Genomic DNA, 26,819 nt, shown 5'->3' with positions numbered 1-26,819 from the left:
CTTCTTCAGGTCATTTTATAGATGAGGAAACTGAGGCCAATAGTTAAGTGACTTGATGAAGGTAATACAGCTAATTAATGTCTGAGGACAGATTTGAATTCAGGAGGATCAGTTTCCTGATTTCAGGCCTGATTCTCTAACTACTTCATGATCTAACTGCTCTTCCCATCCCAATATTAAGACTATCTCTACATTCATAGCAAATATAGGGAAAAAAAATTTAACTGCAGCCAACTATCTGCCTTTTTTTTTCTTAATACACAGCTTATTTTTATTTTAAAGTAATGTATATGGTAATTTGGTAAAGTAAAGCATATGGTAATTTCCAATACTCCCCTACTTATCTGGGTCCTCTTTTGAATTTCCTTTGGCTCTCTTCTGAGTATTTTTAAATGTCTCATTAACATCCTTTTCTTTTTATTTTTTTGCATTACTATCAATACCTCTCTTTCTTTCTCTTAACAACTCTTCCTCCTGGACATCCTCCCAACTCCTCCACCCAAATCACTCCCTAGCAACAACTATAGTCTTGCAAATCAAATTCTCACATTGGCTATGTCTGAAATAATAAGTCTCAGTTTTCAATTCTAGTTCCATTGTCTCTATGCCAAGAACAATGAATCAACCAATAAGTACTTACAAAAGTATCTACTACATGCCAGGCACTGTACCAAGTATTGAGGATACAAATACAAAGAACGAAACAAAATCTATTTGCAAGACATTTTCATTCTAACAGGGTGAGACAAGCACATAAATAAGTACATGTGAAATAAATATGAAGCAAATAAACAAAAAAAGCATAATTAAATACAAGAAAAGAAGTGTGAGGAATAGATATAAGATGATGTCTGAGCTTTCTCAAGGCAAGAAAGGGGTTATATAAGGTAGAGGAGAAGAGGAAATGAATTTCTGGTATAGGAGACAGTCAATACAAAGGCTCTAAGACGAGAAAGAATGAAGCATGCGAAGGATCAGTCTGGCTGGATCTGTGTGGCAGGGGAAGTAATGTACAATTAGACTGGAAAGTTAGGCTGGCTGGGGCCAGGTTTTGAAGGATTTTAAAACCTAAAGAGGGGGCAGCCAGGTGGTCAAGGGGATAAAGTACTGGGTTTGGAGTCAGAAGGCTCTAAGTGCAAATCTGGCCTCAGACACTTATTAGCTATGTGATACTGAGCAAGTTACTTAACCCTGTCTGCCTCAGTTTCCTCATCTGTAAAATGAGCTGGAGAAGGAAATGGGGCAAATCACACCAATATTTCTGCCAGTATCTCCCACATGGGGTCACAGAGAGTCGGATGTGAATGAACAACCACAACAAAAAGCCAAAGAGAGCAGTTCACATTTTATTCTAGTGGAAATAGGGAGCCACTGGAATTGATTGAGTAGGGAAGTGATATGGTCAGATTTGCATTTTAGGAAAGTCATTTTGTCAGCTATATGGAGGGCAGAGGATGGAGTGGGGTATGACTTAAGGCAGTGAGATGAACTGAGGTCATTACGGTACTCTAGGCAAGAGACCTTGAACTAAAGAGGTGGTTGTGCATGAACACAGGAACTGGATGCTCCATCACCAGTCTGAAGTTGTGACTAGTCATTACACTAATCAGATGCAATGTATTTTTCAAAGTTTTTCTCTGAGTCCATCTCTTTTTATCATTTCTTATGGTACAAAATATTTTATTATACTCATATATCATAATTTGTTAAGGGACTGAACTGTTAAAAACTGTTAAGTCACACAAGCACTTTGTTTCCATTTCTTGGCATGAAAAAGATTTATTAAGCCCTTACTATGGGCCAGAAACTGCTAAGCAACCAAGATGCAAATAAATGCAAACAAGATCTTCCTTAGACTTCAAGGAGTTTACTTCTAACAGGGAAAAGAACACATAATAGGGTGTGGTAGCTAACAAAAAAATCCGGCTATTAATATTTTTGAACACATTGACAAATCCTTTCACTTTCCTTTGACCTATTTGGAATATCGTGAAGTCAAAAGGTATGTATGCTTAGTTTAGTAACTATTTGGGTATAATTCCAAATTGCTTTCCAGAATGGCCAAAACAATTCAGAACTCCACTAATGGCATTATCATCACCCTAGGCTCTCCAACAATTGTTATATTTTTTTGCCAAGTTGATAAGTATGAAACTAAGAGTTGCTTTAATTTGCATTTCTCTTACTATTAGGATGGGGAAGCATTTTTGGTGTGGTTAATAGCCTTATTCTTTTGAAAATTGCCAGTTTATATCCTTTGATATTTATCTATTAGGTAGTAGTGTCTGTTTTCATATATTTCTATGAATTCCCTAAATATTTTGGATATCAGATCTTTATCAGAGAAGTCTGCAACAAACTTTTCAAAAAACAGTTAACTGTTTCCCTTTTAATTACAAATGCTTTAATACTCTCTGAACAAAAACTTTAATTTTATATCATCAGAATTGTCTATCATCTACTCACAGGATCACAGAACAAGAGTTAGAAGGGACCTGACAAATCATTTAGCCAAATGCCCTCATTTAGAGAAAAGTAAACTCATATTAAGGAGATTATATGACTTGCACAAGGTCATACAGGCAGTACATTTCAGAGGCAGGATTTAAATCTATGTTTTTTGACTCCAGAATCAGTATTCTTTTCCATCATAATTTCTTCCATCTTTCGTTGTCAAAATTATGTCTTCTCTTCTAGTTTATATGACCTTTAATATCTAGGTCATATATCTATTTTGAGTTATTGCAGCATATGGTAGGAAATGTAATCAAAATCTAATTTCTGCCATATTGCTCTCCAATTTTCCTAATTTTTTTTTTTTGTTGAAAATGGAGTTCTTCAGTAATAAGTGTCTTCCTTGAATTTATCAAACAATACACCACTGTTTTCGATTGTCTCTGGGTCTTGCCTAATAATCTGATCTACTGATCAACTTTTCTACTTGCTTTAAACCAGGACCAAAGTGTTTTGATGATTACTACTTTGTGGAACATTTAGAGATATGACACTGCAAGGCTCCTTCCCTCCTACTAGTTGTTTCTTTTGATCTTAACCTTCTGTTCATCTAGAAGAATTTTGTTATTATTTATCGAGTTCTATAAATTAATTTTGGGAGTTTGAATGCAATGGCAATGGCAATCTATAAATAAATTTCAGTAGGACTGTCACCCTTTTACTGGCATGGCCTAAAAATAAGAAATTAATCTCTTATCAATTCTTAAAGTCTTTCCTTTATTTTAAAAACTGCTTTATAGTTGTCTATATAATTCCTGTGTGTGAAACAATAGCTGGACACCCAGATATTTTATATATTTTGCATTTGTTTTTTCTCCTAAAGTTTATTCAATATGGAATAAATCTCTTTAGTTAGGCAGGTTGTCCACATCCACTACCAAATCCACATCTATAATGGAATTTGGTGGAGATCCAGTGCCAGCCCTCAGCCTTCTTGTCAGGGGTAATGACATTTTCTGTATGTTTCTCTGTCAGTTTCACCCCAGGTAAGCTGGGAAAACCACTCACCCTCCAGACTTTTGGGCCTTGGTCTACCTGTCTCCAGATCATGTCTGCAAAGCATGGCAGGCACTACCTCAATATATCAGTAAAGGTAATCCTTGAGGTACCAAATACCCTTATTGGTAAGGTACCAGTTGAAAATGTCTCCATGCAAACTGCATGGGCTTCATGACATGGAAGTTGGGTACATTCTTGTCTACCAGGTCAGGGTATACTAGAATGCAAACAACTTTTAAGCTACTATTATTTCTCTCCTTAAAAAGGAATTCATAAGTGGCATTGTGGGTAGCAATCTCTCAGCAGCTGCTCTAGCACAGATGGAACTGGGGCTAGAAAGGTGTATAGATATTTTGAATGGAATTCTTTTTCCAAGCTCCTTCTGATAGCTTGGAAAGCATACTAAAAAAATGACAACTTTTGTGGATTTACTATTTGAAGTTATTAACTGTGTCAAGTAATTAGCTGAATCTCTAGGGTTCTCTAAGTATCATCTATAAAAAGGAATAAATGTTTCTTCTGTGAAGTATGTCTTGTGACTATTCCCTCTTGGTTGCTATCCTCCTTCTACACCTATCTCTCCTTGGCCTCACCTGTTTTCCTGTTGGATTTAATATATATCTGCACCAAATTGTGTGTGTGTGTGTGTGTGTGTGTGTGTGTGTGTGTGTGTGTGTGTGTGTGTGTGTGTGTGTGTTTCACTGCTCCTTTGCCTGGTTCCAATGACAATGAAGGAAGAAAACAAGCTTTAATCACCTACTATGTGCTAAGAATTTTACAAATATTGTCATGTGTGAGGTTTGTAATATCTTCATTCATCCTAACTCCTCCTCCATGTTTATGTGCTTTTCCTCTCATATGCCTTCAACTATGACAAATAATAAGTTGCTCCCATTTCTTGGTCATTTCTTCCATAGTTTATTCCCTTTGTCCTTTGACTTTCCTGTCTATATGCATAATGTACTAGAGAGGTTTAAATAACTGCTGTAATTTAAAAACAAATGACAAACTCCTGGGTGTAACTGTGAGGATGAATTATCTGCAACAAATCCAAAATCCTGGGCTGATTTCTTGGTATCATCCATCTGATATCTAGACACAGTTTCTTACTGTTCAGCTAAGGAAATTCAAATTAGTTTTAATACGAGTCAAACAAACTAAAATCAAAAAAGCCAATTTGCTTCAGGATGACCATTCTAAAGCCTAATAGAAGTTACTTTTGACAATGCATGTTTTAAATTACCTGAACTTATGACTATTATTAACAGTACCATAAACAACAAATATAACTTGTATATTCTCACACATTATATACAGTATAGTCAGTTCTAAACAGATATAACATATACACGTGTGTATAAACAACCATATGATTTAGTCAGCCCCGGAAATTCCTGGTGTGCTTCTTCCACTATGGCAAATCACAACCCATATGACTTAGAAGATAATATTCCAGGAGGTCTCCTGAGGCACACAGAATGGCTCAGAGGACTTTTAAGTGTCAGAAGCAGGGTTTGAAAGCGAGTCTTTCCTACTGCTAAACCTAACTCTAGTTATCACCCCAGGATTTTTCACCATTTTTTATGTCATGGACCCACCCATATGGCAATCTCATGAAGAATATGGACTTCTCAGAATATGTGTTTTTAATTCACAATTGAAGGAAATATCAAATTTCAGGTAGAGGTTAGTGAGAAAATGCAATATTTTTCCCATCTAAGATCAGAGACCTCCTAAAATTTATTCAAAGGAGTCCATGGACTACATCTTAAGACTCCCACCATATCATTAGCAGTGCAATAAACCTAATGCCTGCTGAGATGCTTTCTCCCCAATAACATATTTTAAGAGCATCATTAATCACAGATTTCACTGCACAAGTTGTAGCTTGGATTTGAAAAAGCATAGAATATAAACAAGTGTTTGAAGGAATAGCTTTACTTATTTTTCAAGTAACATCAATTCAGGAGGGAATATTCTAAATGAGTCAAACCAAATATGAAATGAAAACTTTTTTGGCAAGCCTCTATATGCAGAAACTTACTTTTTTTAGATTAAAAAAGAAACTTAGTGACAAGAATTAGAAAAAGATCTTTCTCCTACCAGTTTCCATCTTTTTAGTCACCACACCATAAAGTAAAATAGTTAAGAGGGAACACTACTTAGAAAATTTATTTTTGGTCATGTAAGGAAAAACAAATCTAACTTTGTGTGGCATGTGGTAATGAGGTCAAAAGGTACACTTAGTTTTGGAACATTTCTATTAAACTAATCATAAATTTTGAATGACAGATCTGTTTGTCTGAATATTGTTAAGCACTATTATAAAATGGAATCAGACAAGAATCATTTTCAAATAGTCTCTTATGTTGTCCACTACTATCAACTCTTGACTACTCATGCACTGATTAGTTCTGTGTACAGGGGAAAATTCATGTTCTTGTTCCTCCTTTTCCTCCTAATGCCTGGCTTTCAGCCACTTTATTGTTTATTGGTATTTGCTCCACTAGACAGTGAAGAGAAGGGGAAAGAACTAAACCATAAACCAGCCTTGTGTTCCTTGTTGGCATTTCTGTTAAAAGTGCAGTTAAGAGGCAGAAACTAAATGGCTAAAATGGAATTTGTGAACTTATCTATATTCCTCTGTCCTTCCAGCAGCACGAATAATTGGGAACTGGCTATCTCTTCTTTTCATAGCAAATAATATACTCTTTCTCCTTTCAACTCTGCAACTAATAATAACACTAGCTAACATTTACATAACGTAAGGTTCACAAAGTTCTTTACATATATTCTCATTTAATTCTCCCAATTTTGTGAAGCTGATGTTATTATTACCCACATTTTACAGATAAGATTAAGGCTCGAAGAGGTTAAGTGACTTACACAAGGTCACACACCCAAGGAAAAATTCAAACTCAAGCCTTCTTGATTCTAGCTTCAGCACTCTATTCTCCACGCCAGAGGTGTCATTTTAATCCAGCATCATGGCCTGCAACATTCCTAAACTTGGCCCAGACCAGCTTAAAATGTAATTGGGAAATATTTAACAAAATAAATTAAAATACAATAGAATAAAATTTTAATATGTGGTTTTCTAAGTCAATATACACCCACAGGGAACCTTATATATAATTCAGTGCCCCCACCACCCCACCCTAACTTCGTTTCTATTTGAGTTGATACTGCTACACTAAACTATCCAACTACCTCTTAATTGCAACTGTATGACATAAACATTAATTTTATTTTTTTATAGTTAGCAATTCAATTTTTGGTATTCATATTTACCTTATTCCTTGTTCTGTGAATGGTGCTGGCCCACAAATGCAGATGAGGACTCTGGAGTCTTCTAAGCTTCTTTTTATAAACTCAGAAAGAAGAGGTAATGAAATTCTTCCCCGTTTGCCTGTCCATTCACAGGTGGGCTCCGAGAGGATAAATTCAACTTCAAATCTACAAAAAGGGAACAATTTTTTAAAAAGTTATACAATGTTCCTAAATATATATTGGTTCAATTTAACGAACATTTATTACATGTCTCCTATGTGACAGGCACTGTGCCAACTGTTGGGGGCATAAACAAAAAAATCTATGCCCTCAAGAAAATTATATTGTGTGGTGTACAGGTTGCATGCAGATGAGTATACACAACATAAAATACCGTTAACCTAAAACAGTTGGAGATGGTATATGTCAAATAATAGCCCCTATATTTATGTAATTCTTGCCAAAAAGTGTCTCAAGTGATATCCACAGCTACCTAGTACCATAATTAGGACTCAGAGAGGTGAAGAAACTTGCTTAAGGCCACAAAGCTAATGAGTGAAAAAAGGCAGGACTCAAACCCCAGGCTTCTGAGTTCAAAGTCTTACAATAAGCCAATCACTGTTTTCCTTAGCTTTCTGCATTATTTCTACAGTATAACTTTCCTTTTCTTAAATTAATTTTTATTTTTTGGTAGAATAGGAAGTTTAGAGTGGTTCCCAAAGAATATATTAGGCCATTGAACAGATACTCAAAATTCTAAATCCAAGTTTACTGAGCATTAGATTTTGTGAATGCTAAGTAGAAATATTTTGGCTTTTTCTCCAAATCCATCAGAAAACTGGTTTCAAGTTAATTCAGAACTCATATTCCTATTAATATAACAAACTACAAAATGTGAGCATAAAGGGCGACATTGTTAAAATGAAAAAAATAATGGAGACAATTCACAACAATGCTACCAAAAATACTCAACTATAAGAAAGCTAATTTTCTCAGAGGCACACTGACTTGTTACTTGAATTGCTAGTCAATAATATAAGAATTTAAGGTATCAAGTTATGTCTTCATTCTTTTGATCCGTTTCAGGAAAAAAAATCATTAGTATCACCACCATGTTCATTTCAACAGCAATGAATCAAATCTGTTTCTAAATGTCTCAATGCTTAAGAACAGCAGCAGCTGGCTTCCTGATAATCTAAATCACAAGAAAAACCATTGTTTCTGAGCAAGGTCACTGGCACCATGGTGTCATTATCATGTTATTATGTCCTTATTCATTTTACCAAATGTCACAGAAAACTGATTTTCTTTCTCAATGTTCCAAATGCCCAGGGAATTGGTTAGACTTTGGTGAGTAGGAAATACATGTTCCTGAAAAGGGTGATGCTTCCAGCAAGACATCCAATTTCATATCAGCCATTCCTATTTAACTTTTAGAAATTTTAACAAAACTAATTCATCTTTTCTTTCTTGCTACAGCAACTCATTCAGAAAGACCAGGACTCAAAATTAATTCAAGCTACTCAACAGAAGAGCAAAATCAATACCTCTTAAAATCTGCCACTTCTGTACAGAGAATGATAGATGCTTCCTCACATGAAGCAACAGATGGAAGCAGAGCCAATATGGCAGAGTAAGCTCTCCCCCAAAGCCCTCCAAATACCTATAAAAATGACTCTAAACAAATTCTAGAGCTATAGAACCCACAAAATGACAGAGTGAAACAAATCTCCAGTCAAGACAACTTGGAAAGTCAACAGAAAGGGTCTTTCACACTGGGAAGGATGTGGAGCACACTCTGCAGTGGGCTGTACCCAGCACAGACTTGCTAGAGTAGGCCTCAGGGAACTGAATCACTGGCAGCTGTGGCAGTTTCCAGACTTCTCAACCCAAAAATGTCAAAAAGGTCAGTGGGAAAACTCTGTGGGACCTGGGTTAAAGAGGAACGCTTAGTCTGGCTAGGTCTGCCTGGCCCCAGCCCCAGGGAGGCGGGGGGAGGGGTGGGTGCAGCAGCCTCTTTCAGAGCTCTGGGCCCATAGACAGTGGGACATCAAGCAGCCGATATAAAATCCCTAAAGCCTGAGACAGTACACCCACCCCCACTCTCACTGGAAGCAGAGTTCTACCTTGACAAAGAGTTAGAAAGTCAATTGTTTGGCTGGGAAGATGAGTAAACATCATAAAAGAACTGACTACAGAATCTTACTTTGGTGACAAGGAAGATCAGGACATACAACCAGAAGAGGATAGCAGAGTCAAAACTCCTACATCAAAAGCCTCCAAGAGAAATATGAATTGGTTGCAGGCAATGGAGGAGCTCAAAAAGGATTTTGAAAATCAAGTAAGAGAAGTAGAGGAAAAGTTGGGAAGAGAAATGAGAGTGATGCAAGAAAATCATGAAAAAGGACTGAAGCAACAGATAAATATTAATTAAGCATCATCAAGTGCCAGGAAATGAGCTAGGCAAGGGGATTCTAAGGCAAAAATGAACAGCTTCTTCACTCAAAAGTTTATATTCTACAGAAGGTGACACACAGAAAAATAATTTCTCTCTCTGTATATATGTATATGGATATATATGTGTACTACATGTGCATATATAATACATATATACATGTGCAGGTATACATGTATGTGTGTATACATGGATATGTGTAAGTATAGCTATATCTATATTACATACATACAGTTATCCCTTCCACATTTTGACTTTCCCTGTTAGAGTTTCAATAATTGCAGGTTGACAAAAGAAATTAAATAGGAATTTTTCAGGAGTCTTGTGAAACTCACAGACAACATGGGAAGGCCAGCAGATGACAAAGAAAAAATTGAGAAACTCAGAAATGCATAAAATATATGTAGTACTGTATAATATTAATACCCTATAAAGGAAAAGGAAAAAATTCAGACTTCTTCTCTGTTACAAAGGGAGGACCAAAACATTTTACACAGATTTTCCGTATCACAGTTAAAAATGTGTCCCTAACCCCCACAATATGGAAGGGATAACTGTATGTGATTTTTGGGAGGGGGGAGAAGTACATGCAGTTAGGGAGATCAGGAGAGACCTTATACAGCAGTATATGACCTGAACTCTAAAGGAAGCTAGGAATTCTTACTGCTTCTTTTTAAGAAGTAGTAGTAGAAAGGGAGTATATTTCAGGCATGAAGTATAACAAAAAGTTGTACCATAGTTGTACTATCAGATTGTAATACTAGGCTCTATCGGGGCAGTTAGGTGGTGCAGAGGATAGAGCACCACTGCAAGAGTCAGGAGGACCTGAGTTCAAATCTCACCTCAGACACTTGACACTCACTAGCTGTGTGACTTTGGGCAAGTCACTTAACCCCAATTGCCTCATCCTGGGTCATCTCCAGTCATCCTGATGAATATCTGGTCACTGGATCCAGATGGCTCTGGAGAAGTGAGGCTGGTGACCTGCACAGCTCTCCCTCACTCAAAACAAAGTCAAGTGCAAGTCATGTCATCATTCTCTGATGGCATGGTCTTCTTCCACAACAAAGGACGAACACATTAGGCTGTACCTAGGCAAAGGTATGGGGAAGGGAGACAGAAGGTAACATGTAAAGAAAAAACAAGAATGGAGGTGGAGCCAAGATGATGAAGTAGAAATATGCACATTCTATAGCTCTTCCCCACAGACCATAAAATACCTGTAAAAAATGACTCTCTACAAATTCTTGAAAAACAGAAGCCACAGAATGACAGAGTGAAAGAGATCTCCAGCCAAAGGTAAACTGGAAGGACGACAGGAAAGGTCTATGCCACAGGACGCCAAGTGGAAAGGAGCCCAGCCCTGGCTACGCGGGAGGAACAGGACCAGATCAGGCCTCTGGGGCAGAATCTCCAGCAGGGAGGGTCTCAGATCCCGCAACCCACAAGTGCCAAAGAAAGCTTCAAAGGTCAGTGAGAGGGCTTTCCCAGCTGGGTGAGAGGGGAGCAGGGTTCCCCCCAGCACAGGCCCCAGGCAGCAGTGGGGCAGCAGCACTGCGTGGCAGTGGCCAATCAGGCAGCAGCCTCCACTGTGGGAGCAGCTCAGCTTAAAGTCCCTGGGGGAATGAGCAGCTGATCTGAATCTTGGCCCTGAGCATGGTCCTGGGGTAAGGAGGAGCACGAGGACCCTCTTCTTGACAAAGGATTCAGAAGTCAAGTAACTGGCTGGGAAAAGGCCCAAAAAAGGGAAAAAAAAATAAGACCACAGAACAGGTATTCTTGGAGAACAGGTATTTTCTTTCTTATGAGGAAGAACAATGCATACTGTCAGAGGAAGTCAAGAATTCTGCATCCAGTACCTCCAAAATGAATATGCAATGGCTTGAGGCGATGGAACAGCTTGCTAAAGGAGACCCACAAAAATGCTGAAGAAAATAACACCTTGAAAAATAGGCTAACTTAACTGGAAAAAGAGGTCCAAAAAGCCAATGAGGAGAAGAAGGCTTTAAAAAGCAAAATCAGCCAAATGGAAAAGGAGGTTCAAAAGCTCACTGAAGAAAATAGTTCTTTAAAAATGAGAGTGTAGCTGAGGGAAGCTAATGACTACATGATAAACCAAGAAATTAAAAACAAAACCAAAAGATTGAAAAAATAGAAGATAATGTGAAATATCTCATTGGAAAAACAATTGACGTGGAAAATATATCCAGGAGAGACAATTTAAAAATTATGGGAGTACCTGAAAGCCATGACCAAAAAAAGAGCCTAGACATTACCTTTCATTTATCAAGGAAAACTGCCCTGATATTCTAGAACCAGAGGGCAAAATAAATATTGAAAGAATCCACCAATCACCTCCTGAAAGAGATCTGAAAAAAGAAACTCCTAGGAATATTGTGGCCAAATTTCAGAGTTCCCAGGTCAAGGAGAAAATATTGCAAGCAATTACAAAGAAACAATTCAAGAATTATGGAAATACAATCAGGATAACACAGGATCTGACAGCTTCTACATTAAGGGATTGAAGGGCTTGGAACAGGATATTCCAAAAGTCAAAGGAACTGGGATTAAAACCAAGAATCACCTACCTAGCAAAACTGAGTATAATACTTCAAGGGAAAAAATGGTCATTCGGTGATATAGAGGATTTTCAAGAATGCTTGATGAAAAGACCAGAACTGAAGAGAAAATCTGACTTTCAGACACAAGAACCAAGAGAAGCATGAAAAGGTAAACAGGAAAGAGAAATCATAAAGGACTTTCTAAAGCTGAACTGTTTACATTCCTACATGGAAAGATAATATGTGTAACTCTTGAGACTTTCCTCAGTATCTGGATAGGTGAAGGGATTACACATACACACACATATAGACAGAGAGCACAGGTTGAGGTGAATCAGAAGGGATATTTATAAAAAAATTAAATTAGGGGTAAGAGAGGAATATTTTGGGAGGAGAAAGGGAGAAGTGGAATGGGGCAAATTATCACTCATAAAAGAGATAAGAAAAATTTTTTTCAATGGAGGAGAAAAGGGAGGAGGTGAGAGGGGAAAAGTGAAGCATACTCTCTTCACATATGGCTTAAGGAGGGAATAACATGCTCACTCAATTTGGTATGAAAATTTATCTTACAGTACAGGAAAGTAGGAGAGAAGGGGACAATGTGGAATGAGGGGGATGATAGAAGGGAGGGCAAATGGGGGAAGGGAGTAACTAGAAGTAAACACTTTTGAGAAGGGACAAGGTCAAATGGAGAATAGAATAAAGGGAAGACAGGGTAGGATGGAGGGAAATATAGTTAGCCTTACACAACATGACTATTATGGAAGTCTTTTGCAAAACGACACATATATAGCCTGTATTGAATTGCTTGCCTTCTCAGTGGGGATGAGTGGGAAGGGAGGAAGGGAGAGAAGCTGGAATTCAAAGTACTAGAAACGAATGTTGACAATTGTTATTGCATATAACTGGGAAATAAGAAATACAGGTAATGGGGTATAAAAATTTATCTTGCCCTACAAGAAAAGAGAGAAGATAGGGATAAGGGAAGGGTGGGGTGTGATAGAAGGGAGGGCACATTGAGGGAAGGGGTAATCAGAATGCAAGGTGTTATGGGGTGGGGGGAGGGGAGAAATGGGGAGAAAAATTGGAACTCAAAATTTTGTGGAAATGAATGTCGTAATCTAAAAATAAGTAAATTTTTAAAAAAAGATTAGTTTGGCTGAATCAAAGAGTAGGTAGAGGGGAATAATATATAAGTCTAGAAAGACAGGTAAGAAAGGGGTTGTAAAATATTTAAATGTCTGAGGAGTTTGAATTTTAATGGAGAAGTAGTAAAAGGCCACTGAAGTTTACTGAGCAGAAAAACTACATAGTCAGACCCATGTTTTAGAAGTATCACTTTGGCAACTGAGTGGAGAGGGAACCCTCCCTACATGAGGTAGGGAGACCAATCACAAGGCCAAAAAACTTTTGGTATATTAACAATAAAATATCTATAAATTCTGTGTTCTGTTTTCCTCATGGCTATGAAACTTGAATGAGCTACAAAACTACAAGAGACTAAACATTAGTGTCAGCGTTCCCTGTATTGGATAAGTACCCCAAGTACTTAGAAATCTATTATATTTATTATACTTATCTCTGCATGTGAAATAAGTATCCACAGGCACTTTCTATTCTCAGGCTGCTAATAAAAGGCATATCCTCAAGAGCACTCAACAAATAAAAGATGATAATCAAAATATTTCTCTTACACTTTTTCATGAGAGTTTTTGAGTCCCTGTTGTCAAGATATTAGGAGACAACTTGTTTTCCAGAGTCAAGGCCCAGCAAGCAAGCTGGGCCCTGAGCTTGGCATAACAACAATCCTTTGTGCTCACCCTATGAATGATCTCAGCCACAGTAAAATCCCAAAATTCCTTCATATAATTATTGTATTGTTTTGACCAGCACCAGGTGTTCTTTGAGCTTGGACAACTTTGCACAAGAACCCATGTTCTGGTCATGAAACCCTGCTATGAATTAAACTTATCTCATTGTAGTTGTTACCCCTTATTGTCAGGGGCTACAGATCACTATGCAGCCACTGGTAAAATATTGAGATCTCCCCCACAAGGAGTGGGTCCCCAGCACATATTCCTAATCTGCCTCCTAACTTGCAAGCTATTTCCCTGACTTTGAAATTAAACTTCTATTTGATCACTGAATCTCTTGACCCTAACCTACTCTGTTGCGCTCAGGTCATCCAAAAATAAGAGGGCAGTTCCACCTGGTTGACATTACTTGGTGTCAGAAGTGGGATTGGACATGTAGCTGGCCCATTGGACTCTCTAGTGCCAGTGGGAACAGACCAGGCACCACTGGAGATTTATTTCTCCAGAGTCTGACCCCACCCTCATCTAGTGAGTCCTCTGCCCTTGTCCCTGCTCCAGTCCTCTGAGCTCCCACCATGGTTGAGCACAGTGTTCTCTGTGAGGAAAACTCCAGGGCCCTTCTAGTGACCCAGCTGGCTTCAGATCACTCTGGTAAGGATATCCTTTCATAAAATGCACACCTCTCTTAATTGGCCTTTCTGTGTGTCTTTGCTATTTTTAAACTACAAGCCTCTGTAAAATTGCAACTGCTTACCTCTGGCTGCTTTTTTTTAAATTGCATGTGTCAGTAACTGTGCCTCAGCCGAACTGGCTAAAATTAGAATTGCAATTATGGGCTTCATTAGAATTTTCTGCATCTACTGGTATCTTGTCATTTTGTCTGTTTGTGTCTTTGTAAAATGTAAAATATCTATGTTGTGAGCTAGATTCTATTACCCTGAAAGATTTAAAATGCAGCCAGTCAAAAAAACTTCTAAGGGCTGTAGCCAGAGAGTTTAGAACACTAGGAAAGATTAATGAACTTTCACAGTTGAAACAATTGTTCCAGGTAAGCAAGACTAACTCCCACTTTAGGCTTTCCTTGGGGGATTAGCTTACAAGAAAACATCTGTAAGACACTTTTTTTCTTTTATTTCAGCTTTGGTTATGTTGAAATTACAGAAATAAAGTCAGATAATCAAAGTTTGTGGAACTAATGAAAAACAGCAGATTTTATAGGTTTGGAGATTTATAACTTTTAAGACTGCAGGACAGACCTCCTGAGTCTTTGGGGTAATTCCCAGAACAAACTCCCTTCTGAAAAGCCTTAGTAAGTTTTGGGGTACCTTTACAGAATATGTTTTAAGGAAAAATAAGGATTAGATTTTATAAATGTTGTAAAAGTAAATGGCAAGATTAATAGCTTCATTGTTCTAGGGCAATGAAGGAAGACAGCTAGTTTCAAAGTAATCCCAGAGTGAAGAAAGGAAAAAATAGGTAAATGGTTTGCATCTTATAGCAACTTCCTGTTAATCCTCCCTGGACATATCTAACCATGAAAAAAGAGAAGAGATTGTTTAAACCAAAGAGATTGCTGTGACTCCCCCAGGTCATGAGACCCTCTCCCTGTTAAGCCCTCTCATCCCAGATCAGATTCCCAAATCCAGGTACTGAAAAAAATGGTGGAAAAATGTAGGGAAACTTGAATTATGTCCCAGTTGCAGAAACTTATTAATTGTGTAATCTTAAGCAAGTTATATTATCTCTGCTCAAGTTTCCTGATCTGTAAAGAGAAAAACAATAATAGTACCCACCTTCCAGGGTTGTTGAGAGGATCAAATGATACAATGATTGTGAACACAGTGACTGGCATATACTAAGCACTACATTATTTCTTTAATTGAATGTAATTGTTTCATATCTGATAACTCTAAAGTGGTTTTAAAATGCCAAAGGTAATAAGATCAATGATTTTTATATCTGATAATTTGGAAATGCAAATGATATCATCTGAAGTTTTGCTTCATGTTCTAAATACATGACACTGTTTATGTTATTATTGTATTTCTAAATTCTCTTATATTATGAAATTTGAGGGACCATTGTAACAGAAATGCTATTAGACAAAACATTTTAATCTGGATGATGTTAGATTATAAATTGGGCTTTTAAAAGGATATGATAAAAATAGATATTTGAAAACTGTTAAATATCTAATGAGGTATATATTTTGTTATAAAGCAGGTGATAATAATTTATAATAGCAAATTTTCATTTGAAATTCTTGGCCATTATGAACATGTACAGGGTGGTTTAAAGATGTAGCTTCAACATATTAATGATGAGTAAACTATCAGATATTTGCTCTATGTCTGAAGTCCCAGAATATGGGTAGTTTTAAGATATTTAAGATAAAAGATTAAGATAAAAATTCCTGGCACTATAATTTACTATTGTTGTGAGGTTTGATTATAGGGACAGTTATCTCCATGAGGCCAGTAGTAGAAAATGGCATGTAATGCAGTCTGTAAACTGCTAAAGTGGATGTCTGTGCCCGCAAAAAGTTTTAGGGACAACCTTGGCAGAGCCTAGGCAGAATCCTCTACTATTTCCTTTCTAAAAAGGAAACTTCCCCACCTGGTTAATCCTGAGCCTTGCTTTTAACACCCTGTGACTATATGATTGGCTGTCAGATATGACTCATGCCTGGAATCAAACAGAGCTAAGGAAGTTTTTCCCTCTGTTATGATACTTGACACTGTTAAAACTATAACCCTCTTTTTCCTTGTACAGCGAACTTCTATAATCAAGAAGTTTTTTAAGTACAATACTAAATCTATTAAATAATAGACTGATATTGGAACATCTCTGAGTTGTTATAATAGGATGCAAGTATGAACACCTTACAATTTTAACCTATATTTGTGGTCAAATGATAATACAGGGATGATACCATCCTCCCAAGGGGTAAATGATTAAACAAAGTATTAAGGCAAAGATGTAATGTGAAAGTTTTCTAATTTAAATGGAATACTAAATTTTGAGAAAGCAATAAGATTGGACTGTTTCCTTGAAGAAATATGTGTGTGTGGGTGTGTATGTATATATACATATATATATATAATATATATGTATATATATATATATACACACACACATATACATATACATATATATGCATATGTATATGTATATGTGTGTGTGTATGTATGATTGGCTTCCAAATTTATTTATCATGGAAATTCAGGCTTTGAGTATGTTTTAGTAATAAATTCTCAAAATTGGATTAAGGATTTATTAAGGATTAAGGAAGTTACACATAAATTGTGCTGATAATGGTAAAGAAAGTGAAATTACCTTCCCATTTTAAAGGTATCTGTCTGATAATCTTAAAGGGCAGAAGGGTTCATTTTGCAGTTGGACCCTCATAAATTTTAAGATTATTATATCAGGTACAGGACTTAAAAGGAAGGATAGAAAAAGAAAATGGTATATAAACTGAAGTTTCAGAATTATCTAGGAACCTCTGGATTTGGAAACACAAAAGCAGAGCCTTTTTTAGAGCTGTCCTGAGAATAAAGCCTGTTGTTTAAGAAAAGATATCTAGCGACCAGAAAACTACATGAGACATCTGAGACTCAAAATGTACTGATTAAATGGACATTGAGCATGGGTGACTAGTATACAAGGAGATTTGAGGTTAGTTAATACCAGTGATAACCACTGTATTGCTCTGATCTTTTGTTTCAAGATATTTAAAAATTTTCTTGGTTACCTTGGTGACATGTAAATTTCCCTGCTCAAAATTAGTCTATAGTAAGCCTTCTAAGTAATGTGACCTGACTTAACGTATGCAATTATGGGAAACATAAAAAAACTTTATTGCAATGTTACAAGGAGTTTGTCACAATTATGTCTTCTAAGGGTCCCTACCCTTCTGATTACTCTCATAGCTGTCAAACTTGTAGGTGTGGACTACTGGATCATCCGAAGAAAGCCCCTGCTCCTGAGTGAACAGCAAAACCTTCCAGGAACCTTAAAGTTCATGTTGTATGAACCCAGAAGTAGATGAGATAACTGTCCCAAGATTCTGGACAACAACCTACAACTGCTACTATTCAAGGGCTATTCAATGGGCAAGAATTATAGTGGAAAGCCTCTTGAATCCCTTCTGACTCAATGATTTTGTGAAATGCTTAGAATTCAGAAGAACTCTTTTAAGCAGAAGCTGGAAGACCACCTGCTGAAGACAATAACAGAGGTGATGCCAAAGGCTAAGTTACAAGTTGAACTGGACGACTTCTATTTATATATAAACACTGTTAATTCACAAGATGTAAGGTAACATATAAAAAATGACAACAAATACTATATAATACTAAGACATACGTATACCAAAAATAAGCAAAAGTAATCAATACTAAAATGTAAAACATCAGCTTTAGTCTGGGAAAGAAAACTCTTGAGACGCAAACACATGTGGTTGCAAAAGAAAATCAAGTAAATAATTCAAAGCAAAATTTTTCTGGAGGTGTGTAATGGAATAAGGTCCAGCTTTACTCTTCACTGTTCTCTACTCCACTTCACTCTAGCTATCTTCTACTCTTCAAAATGTCTGGGATTCTGACAGAAGGTCATGGAATTCCGAAGTCCTGAGTCCAAATCCTGCCTCTGAAACATTTCACCTGTGTGATTATGGGTAAATCATACAATTTCCTCAGTACCCCAGACAACTCTCTAACCTTCTAGTTGATGGTCTGCTTCCGTGGAAGGAGTTTCCATGCTAAGAAGACCCCTTCAACGAAATCACAGATCTTAAAGATATAGACTTTGACCTGGAAGGAACCTCAGAGGTCAGGTAGTCCAATCCCTCCATTTTACAGAAGAAACTGAGGCCCAAAGAGGTTACATGTCTTCACCAATGTCACACAGGGAATAAATAGTTGAGCCAGGATTTGAATCCAGGTCCTCTAAATACAGTGCTCTTTTCATTGTATCACACTGTACCCTCGATGTGGGATAGAAAAAGAAAAATGGAGGAGGTCAAAAGAATCATATGTTTCCAGTGTAAGTATTCCCACTACTAAAGCAGATCACATCTTAGGTTCATTAGCTCATCACCTTGAGAAGACTCTCTTGGTGATGGGCTTCTCCATACTTAGAAAGGCTACTCTGGATTATAGTCTGTTTTCAGGCCTGGACTAGAAAGCCCAGGGTTACTTCTCTGATGAAGCTGAATAAGTAAAAATGGATGAAGAAAGAAAATTAGGAAGGCAAATTAAATCCTTCTTTTCTAATAATTTAAACTGGTTAAAGATTATAATAAAGATAACAATAACATGCATAAAATTAAAGAAGTAGAAGAGATTATATAATCAGAGAACTTTAAGGATGGAAAGTACCCTAGAAAACATCTTGTCCAGTACCTTACTTTTCTAGATAAACCTTTACACTCATTCAGATAACACCTGACAGCTCACTGGTGAGGTAGGGTGCAATAAGGATAATACTAGCAAAGTGAGGTCTAGGGGAGTGATGTGGTTCTTCTCAGGCTACATGCTAGTGAGTGACAGAGCTAGCAATAGATCTCAGTCTGACTCCAGGTCTCATACACTTTTGTCTACCTTGCAACCATTAATACAAATTTATAAACAAACTTTGTCAGGATAAATTATAACAGCCACAATCTTGCTAGTAGTGCCTTTCTTCTGGTGATTAGTTCCCATTCATCCTGTCTATACTTTATCTGTACATAACTGCTTGCTGTTATCTCTCCCATTAGACTGTGAACTCCTTGAGAGCAGGGACTTGCCTTTTGCCTTTCTTTGCATCCCCAGCTCTCAGCATAGTGCCTTGCACACAGACGTTGCTTAATAAATGTTTACTGACTACTCGCTGTCTTAGAGGTATCCTCTACAAACTGACAATTATACTCTATTTTACATTCACATGATTCAAAGAATCAGATAATCTCAAGGTTGGAAAGGAACCCAGAGATCCTCTACCCAATCCCTCTCAAGCTTGATCAGTGATATCCTTTACAAGAGATCTGACAAACAGTCATCAAAGCACCACCTAAATAGTGAAGTCCACCATTCCACTTTTGGACAAAATTAACTGTGAAGAAGTTCTGCCTTTTATCAAATTGGAATCTGCCTCTTTCAATAATTCATAAAACTTCTTCTGGGGACAATGGAATGAGTCTACTATTAACACAATACAGACCTTAGGGACTCTACAGATGACATTTGACATATTTTATCCTATAAAATACTGAAGTGGATTTGTAAAATCAAAAAGTATTCTAACAAAAAATTCAGGTGGTTTTATACGCAGTTCATATATAGAGAGGATATGGTTATAATATAATAAATTATATTTTATATTATATAATGTATTATCTAATATAATATCTTAAATATATTATTTATATATAATAATATGTAATATTAAAATATATAATAATAACATATTAAATATAATGTAATAAAGAGACTCAATCGAGACACTCCACTGGATCTGCAAAATGGCAAATGTGAAGAGATGACCTAGATGATTTCTAAGGAACCTTAGTAATCTATAATCTATGATCCTATGGGGGAAAAAAAACACAAAAAATGGCACAATCTCAAAGAAGATCCTAGGAATTTTAGTAGCCTACAAACTCAATAAGCAAACTGTGTGGTATGGTTGCCACAACAGCCAATGCAGTCTCAGTCTGAAGGAAGGCAGGTCTCATACCTAAAAAGAAAGATACAGCATGCTTGTCCCCTGCTCTGATCAGTCTACACAAGGATGTTCAGTTTTAGGGGCTTTATCCAAGTAAGGACACTGAGAAGCTGAACAGTACATACAAGAAGATAGCAAAGAACTTCAAGACCATATCTTCTGAAAAAATATCAATGGAACTAGTGATGTTTAGCTAAAAAAAAAGTATGATTATGGGGAGAGGGGGAGGATAATATCTGTCTTCATAATACAGAAGAGATATTGGACTTATTTTGTTGTTTTGTTTTAACTTAGCCCCAGAAAGCAGAACCAGAAGCAGTTAGTGAAAATTACAGAGGCAGTTCCATGCACAAAAAGCTTCCTAACAATTATAGTTATTCCAAAGTCTAATAGGCTGCTTTGGGAGAAACTGGATTTCCTTTCATCTGAGTACTTCAAGAAAAGGCTGGATGTTGTAGAAGGGATTCTTGCCAAGGCATAACTTGGACAAGAATGCCACAATTCCTTTCCAACTCTAAGATGCAGTGACATCACTCATCTGTTAAAAAAAATCTCCCTTGAGTCTCTATTACCTACAGAGTAATGGTCAAACTCCTTTGTCTGGCATTTAAGGTCTTTCACGATCTGATACCAGCCTACCTTTATAGCCTTATTATATGTTCTTCTTACTCCAGGAACTCTTCCCTAGCCAAACTGACCTTCCTCTATCTCCCAAATATAGTCATATTCATATATATACACACACACAGACACACACATGCATGCGCTCTAGTTATCTATGCTTAGAATGAGGTTCCTCTTCCCTCTCTATATGCTAATGCCTTTAGTCCTCCTTTAAAGTTGAACTTAAGTGATACCTCCCCCAGGAAGCCTTTCTTACTCCTCACCCTTCTTCTTCCCTTCCCTCATATCCTTAACCATCTTCCCCTCTGGTATTCACATAGAATATTGTCTTCTACCTCTTTAATGTACTAACCATGCAATACTGTGTTATTATTGTAATTTATGTTTGTTATCTTATCCTTCAATAGATTATCAGCTCCATGAGGAGCCCTCCACCTTATTTCAACGCTGTCTTTTCCCAAATGCCAAGCATACTATTCTGCACAGAACAGGTGCTTAATAAAGGTTTGCTGAATTTGAATTTACAGTGAAAAAGCAAGAGAAGACTATTTTCATAGAAAGAATTGTTGCTATACAAATCTAGATGTGTTCTGCATAAATGTATTTGAAAACGTACAGTCTAGGGGGAAAATAGGTTTGAAAATAAGATAAAGGCTTTTAGAGGTTAGACAAGAGACCAAAAATATGCAGATGTAAGTAATCAATCAGTAACATCAGCTCTAGTCTCCCCAGTATAGGGAACTCAGGGAAAAGCTGAAGGAAAACCACAGAAGGTACATCAGGGAGTATGTAAACACAAGATGGTCTAATTTTTCTTCTGGCTTGAGCCATTCAAGCTATATGGTGTAGGAGGCAAACGTAAAACCAGCTTTTCATGTAAAGAAATAGAGAAAGATTGGATAGCTTGTACTGACTACAACTAGCAAAAGAAAGCAGCTAAATGTAAGTAATTAAAGAAGATGGACTTTTACAGGCTTTTGATCCTTTAACTACTCTAAGTCCTAAAGCTGGAGATCAGAAAACACAAGACATTAACAAAGAATACCTACCAAATGCAATGCACTGTTAGTGTAACACCTAACAAAAAGCAAGTTAGCAGAAATTGTTTTACAGAAATAAATCAGAAGGGCTATAAAGGCAGGAACACACTGTTAATAGGACTAGAAAGTAATTCAGAATTACGCTTTTTACAAAATATAATTTTTAAAAGCTTTTAAAAATGCTCCTGTTCTTTGATTCAAGGATCCCAATACTTATACCTTCAAGAGGTCAGAGGCAGAAAGGTCTGATGTTCACCAAAGTATTACTAATGACTGGGAAATGGCTGAATTGAAACATGAATGTAATGGAATATTATTGTGCTAAAAGAAAAAGTGAAGATGAATAATTTAGAGAAACTTAGAAAGACTTATATGAACTGATGCAGAACGAAGTAAGCAGAACCAGAAACACAACAGACTTCATGTATAAAATAATGTATGTCATAGGCAAAAATCCAAAATTGAATGCTTTGTATTTATAAGAACCAAATTTGGTCTTGGAGAAGAATTAAGAAAACATATACTCTGCCCTTCTTTTGCAGAGCTGTAGAACCATGGTTATAGAATATTGCATATATTATTGGTCATGGTTGATGTGTTGATTGAATGGTTTTTCTCCCCTCTGTATTACAAAGGATTGCACACTAGGTAGAGGAAGTATTCAGAAATAGGAGGCAAACATGTAAAACCTATTTTTCACGTAAAGAAATAGAGAAAGATTGGACAGCTTGTACTGACTACAACTAGCAAAAGAAAGCAGCTAAATGCAAGTAATTAAAGAAGATGGACTTTCACAGTATATGTATACCAGGTAGAGGAAGTATTCAGAAATGAAAGGGATATAAAAACAAAAGATATTAATGAAATGCTATTTTAAAAAATTTGCTGGTTCTCTACTTTTTTTCCAATTCAAATGTCTGTAGGGACAAGCCAATTATTTTGACAAGCCAATTATACTTCTCATTTTCACTGCCCCTTCATGATTTCTACTTCTGTTAGAAATTGTTTATCTCTTGTTTTCACATAACCTACATTACCAATACATCTCCTACCACCCCCTTACCCTTACAGCAAAGACCAGAAGAGGAAAAATAGTTCATCAAAATTAATCAACATGTTGAGTCTGACAGTATGTACAATGTTTTACACCCACAGTCCCCTATTTCTTCAGGGAAGAGAGAAAGATTTTCTCATTTCTTCTTTGAGGTAAAACTTGGTCATTATAATTAGAGAGTATTGAGTTTCATCCACTGTTGACCGTTTTTTCATTCACATTTTTGTATATTGTATATATTGCTTTCCTAATCCGATTTACTTTGCACATTCTATCTTCTCCATATGCCACAATTTATTTAGCCATTCCTCAATCAATGAACATCTACTTTGGAAACTGCTAATGTGTATATATGTGAGTGTGTATATATATGCATGTATGTGTGCATATACATATATACACATATACATATGCATGCACACATGCATGCATATATATATATATATATATATATATATATATATATATATATATATATATATATATATATATATATATATATATATATATATACACACACACACACACATACTTACACATATAGGTATATATGAGATCTTCCTTACTAGCCCATGCTAGTGGAATCATTGGGTCAAAAGATAAGGGCACTTTAGTAATTTAGTTAAAAATAAAATTCCAAATTTGACTATCTGATTCTATTGGTGCCTGCAGACTTTTCTTAAACTATCCATTTGATCAGGAATATCATCCCACTTCCCATCTAACAAACCAACAATCTCCCCTCAAAATCCACTGCAAGTCAAGTTTTCACAAAATATTTTCTCTTTGGAGAAAAAATAAAATGAAGAGAATAAACCCGCCTGCCCAAAGCTCCCACTAGCTTTCTCAGAAGACCTATTCTATCCTTTAATGAAAGCACAGACAGCCACAATACAGTCTGCACAAAATCTACAACAGGATAGAAACTGTCACACAGTGAGCATTTGCTCATTATTTATAATGTAACAAATGCAGCAAACTTGACAATCAATATTCTTAATGCTGAAAGTTAAGTCAGAGGAGGTAATATAAGCCCAAAGAATGGCTACAGCAGCACTTTAGTATCAGTGAGTCAATATCACCTTGATAAATTCAGCAGATCTTTCTAGAAAATATATGTTTATAACTTTTTTCAGTGTCTAACTCAGATTCAGAGTTCCTATTCAATACAGCTAGGTTCAGAATCCGCCACCTATTTTTTCAGGCAACCTATGGCCACCGCTTTGGTACCTTCTCTCCTTGTCTGCTAACTGCTCCAGCTGGTTCCTCCAAAGGATATCTCCTTCTGTCTTGTTGAAGAACATCAGTTTCACTTTCCTAAAAGCAAATGCTACATTGTACATCAGCATGAACACTTTAAAATGAATTTTCAAATTGTGTATATGTTCAGTAAAGGGGAAATGAGGTGAAAATCTGTTTTGCTAAAGGTGACCACAGGGAACAAAGTCAAGTGAAATGAAGGTGAAGAAACCAATTCCCCTTACTAATCAAGCTGAGGCCAAAGGAAGAATGAGAAATGGCTGGGAGGATAATATAGACATGTTTAGAAGTTTCACTGCAATATTAAAATCAAAGAGAAGTGGTATACACTGTACTGGTCTTACTTGAGCTTCAGAAAATATATTAATTCAAATTATCAACCTTGTATTTTTTTAAATCCATAAATAAAATTTACATACCTGAGACTGGTTATATTAGTCAAAGCAAAATTCAATATTTTAACCATTGGTGTGAAGCCTGTTCCAGCCGCCAATAAGAAGAGTTCTTCTAAATCTTGAAGCTGAGATTTTTTAAAGTTACCCTCAGGACTACTCAAAGAAACACAATCTCCTAAACAATAAAATACATTATTAGAAAAAAGTAAGAACAGTGGAGGTTTCTCATAACATGATGCTAGTGACAGGATTCTCAATTGTATGACAGCCATGTCCTATTAAAATCTGTATAATATTAGTTATGTTGCCAAGAAGATGCTTAGACTATCCATATTTCTGACACATATAATGAAGAGCTGCACAATAATATAATTTTTCTATATATCCTCTCCCATATTACTCATTTTATAAAACCCATGGTTTATAAACTGGCAACAAATAGTTTTAAATAGTGCAGGACTGACTGGCAGTCCAACATGATTATAAGTTTCTCAGCAGCAGGGTCCAGATCTTATCCAACTTATAATCTACTGTGCTGAGGGCCAAATGCAAGGTACATTATTAGATGCACACTAAAAGCTTGCTGAATCAGAAGTAGAGAATACAGAAATGTCATTATAAAACCTCAGGCTAATCGATTCAATGGTTTCAATCTTTCCTCCAGCGAATACTTCAATAGTAGCAACCCAACAAACCTGACTAGTTAACATTTAATTTTCTTTTATTTTTCCTACAGCCAAATTCAAAAAATGAAAACCAAACTTAGTCATCTATGAACCTACAATCTGAAGAGGTCACTCTGCAATCTAGGAAACCTGGATGGCTGAGTTCAGAATGTCCTTTCTGCAAACCATAAAGTATTACTTAAATAAGACAGAATGAGTTCCTCAGAAATATCAGTCATAGGATTTAAAATTGCTTAGACTGAGCGAAATGAATTAAATGTTGCCACCCCCTTCCTCAGTAGGGTCAATACTGAAATTTTAGATTCATACTTAGAAAAAAAGAATAGTCATAAATAATAAAGAAAAAAGCTTAAAGAAAGATAAGAGAGTAAGGGCTGAGAAAAGAAGGAAACCTCTCTTTGGAGAATGAACTAATCTAAGCCTCAAAAAAGCAGTAAGAAAATAACAAATACCTATCTGAAGACGATCAAAATGTGGTGAGAAGAGTCCAGTGTGATAGATTTTGATCATAACATAGACGTATTTATTATGAGGATGCTGTGTTTCCTGTGAATCTGAGTGTAAGGACTCTAATACAGGTGTATACGGCTTCACTAATTCTGTACCTGGAAGAAGCCAAAACCAAAGACACACAAGTGCAAAAAATACACTGGCACAACTATACAGTATATTTAAATGTCTGATATAATCATACTGACATGTTTACTATTATTGGATCATTGCTAGAAATTACTTATAACTATGATTTTTTTGGTATAGGGTGGCATAACTGAATAATAACAATAAATTTATTTTAATGAGAATGGTCAATTTCTTTCCCAACAGAGTAATATACTAGCAGAGATATGCCAAAATCTGCTTCTGTGAAATGGGGTCACTGGGGCAGCATCCAGTAACCAAAATTATTATATAACCAAATCACGTACAACAGAATCAAGTTTCCATGATCCAGTTGTAGCAATGAAAATTACAAAATAATCTAAACCAAGTCATTCCTAAGAACAATATAAGGGCAAAATAAATATATAATTTTATAATACTCGGCTTAATTAGTCTAAAAGAAAAAAAGTAGGCATATACATAGTATCTGAGTTGTCAAAATTCTTCTTAGGGTTTCTCTTTAATTTTTCTGGTTCAACCAAATGCCAGCTCTCTATAAGTTCAAGTATGCTACAGATATGACGTGGATTTTCAGGAACATTCTCAACATTAGTAACTGTTAAGAGAAAAGGTAAAAAACACTATTGGGCAAAGTATGGTTTTATCTCTCTAGTTTTGATTATAGGCAATTCAGCATAGCCACAATTAATAGGCCCTTCCTATATATAAAATACTATGCTAGGCCATAGTGGAAATACAGGGACAAAATCTTACAAAAACATAATCTTTTCCAGCCCAGTGCTCTGCACATACTAGGCAACTAACAAATCTATTGAATT

General features: G+C 36.3%; 1 protein-coding gene across 9 annotated transcripts in view; it reads right to left on the bottom strand.

The window, feature by feature from the left end:
* CYB5R4 (cytochrome b5 reductase 4) overlaps positions 1-26,819 on the bottom strand; it is a 122,637-nt gene that overhangs the window by 5,693 nt on the left and 90,125 nt on the right. For 7 of the 9 annotated variants that reach the window (XM_072642720.1, XM_072642715.1, XM_072642719.1 and 4 more), the window contains 4 exons: positions 25,833-25,985; positions 24,719-24,869; positions 24,270-24,356; positions 6,805-6,969 (listed from right to left, as the gene is read on the bottom strand). In XM_072642720.1, the coding sequence (XP_072498821.1) occupies positions 6,805-6,969; positions 24,270-24,356; positions 24,719-24,869; positions 25,833-25,985 (556 nt within the window). Of the gene's footprint in view, positions 1-6,804; positions 6,970-10,080; positions 10,330-24,269; positions 24,357-24,718; positions 24,870-25,832; positions 25,986-26,819 lie in introns of those variants that run through there. The other 2 variants (XR_011974399.1, XR_011974398.1) reach the window with 2 other exon arrangements.

Source organism: Notamacropus eugenii, chromosome 2 (genome assembly GCF_028372415.1).
Source record: "Notamacropus eugenii isolate mMacEug1 chromosome 2, mMacEug1.pri_v2, whole genome shotgun sequence".
NCBI classification, from domain to species: Eukaryota; Metazoa; Chordata; class Mammalia; order Diprotodontia; family Macropodidae; genus Notamacropus; species Notamacropus eugenii.
The sequence above is the reverse complement of the archived record's forward strand: the minus strand, read 5'-3'. Positions and strand labels throughout refer to the sequence as shown.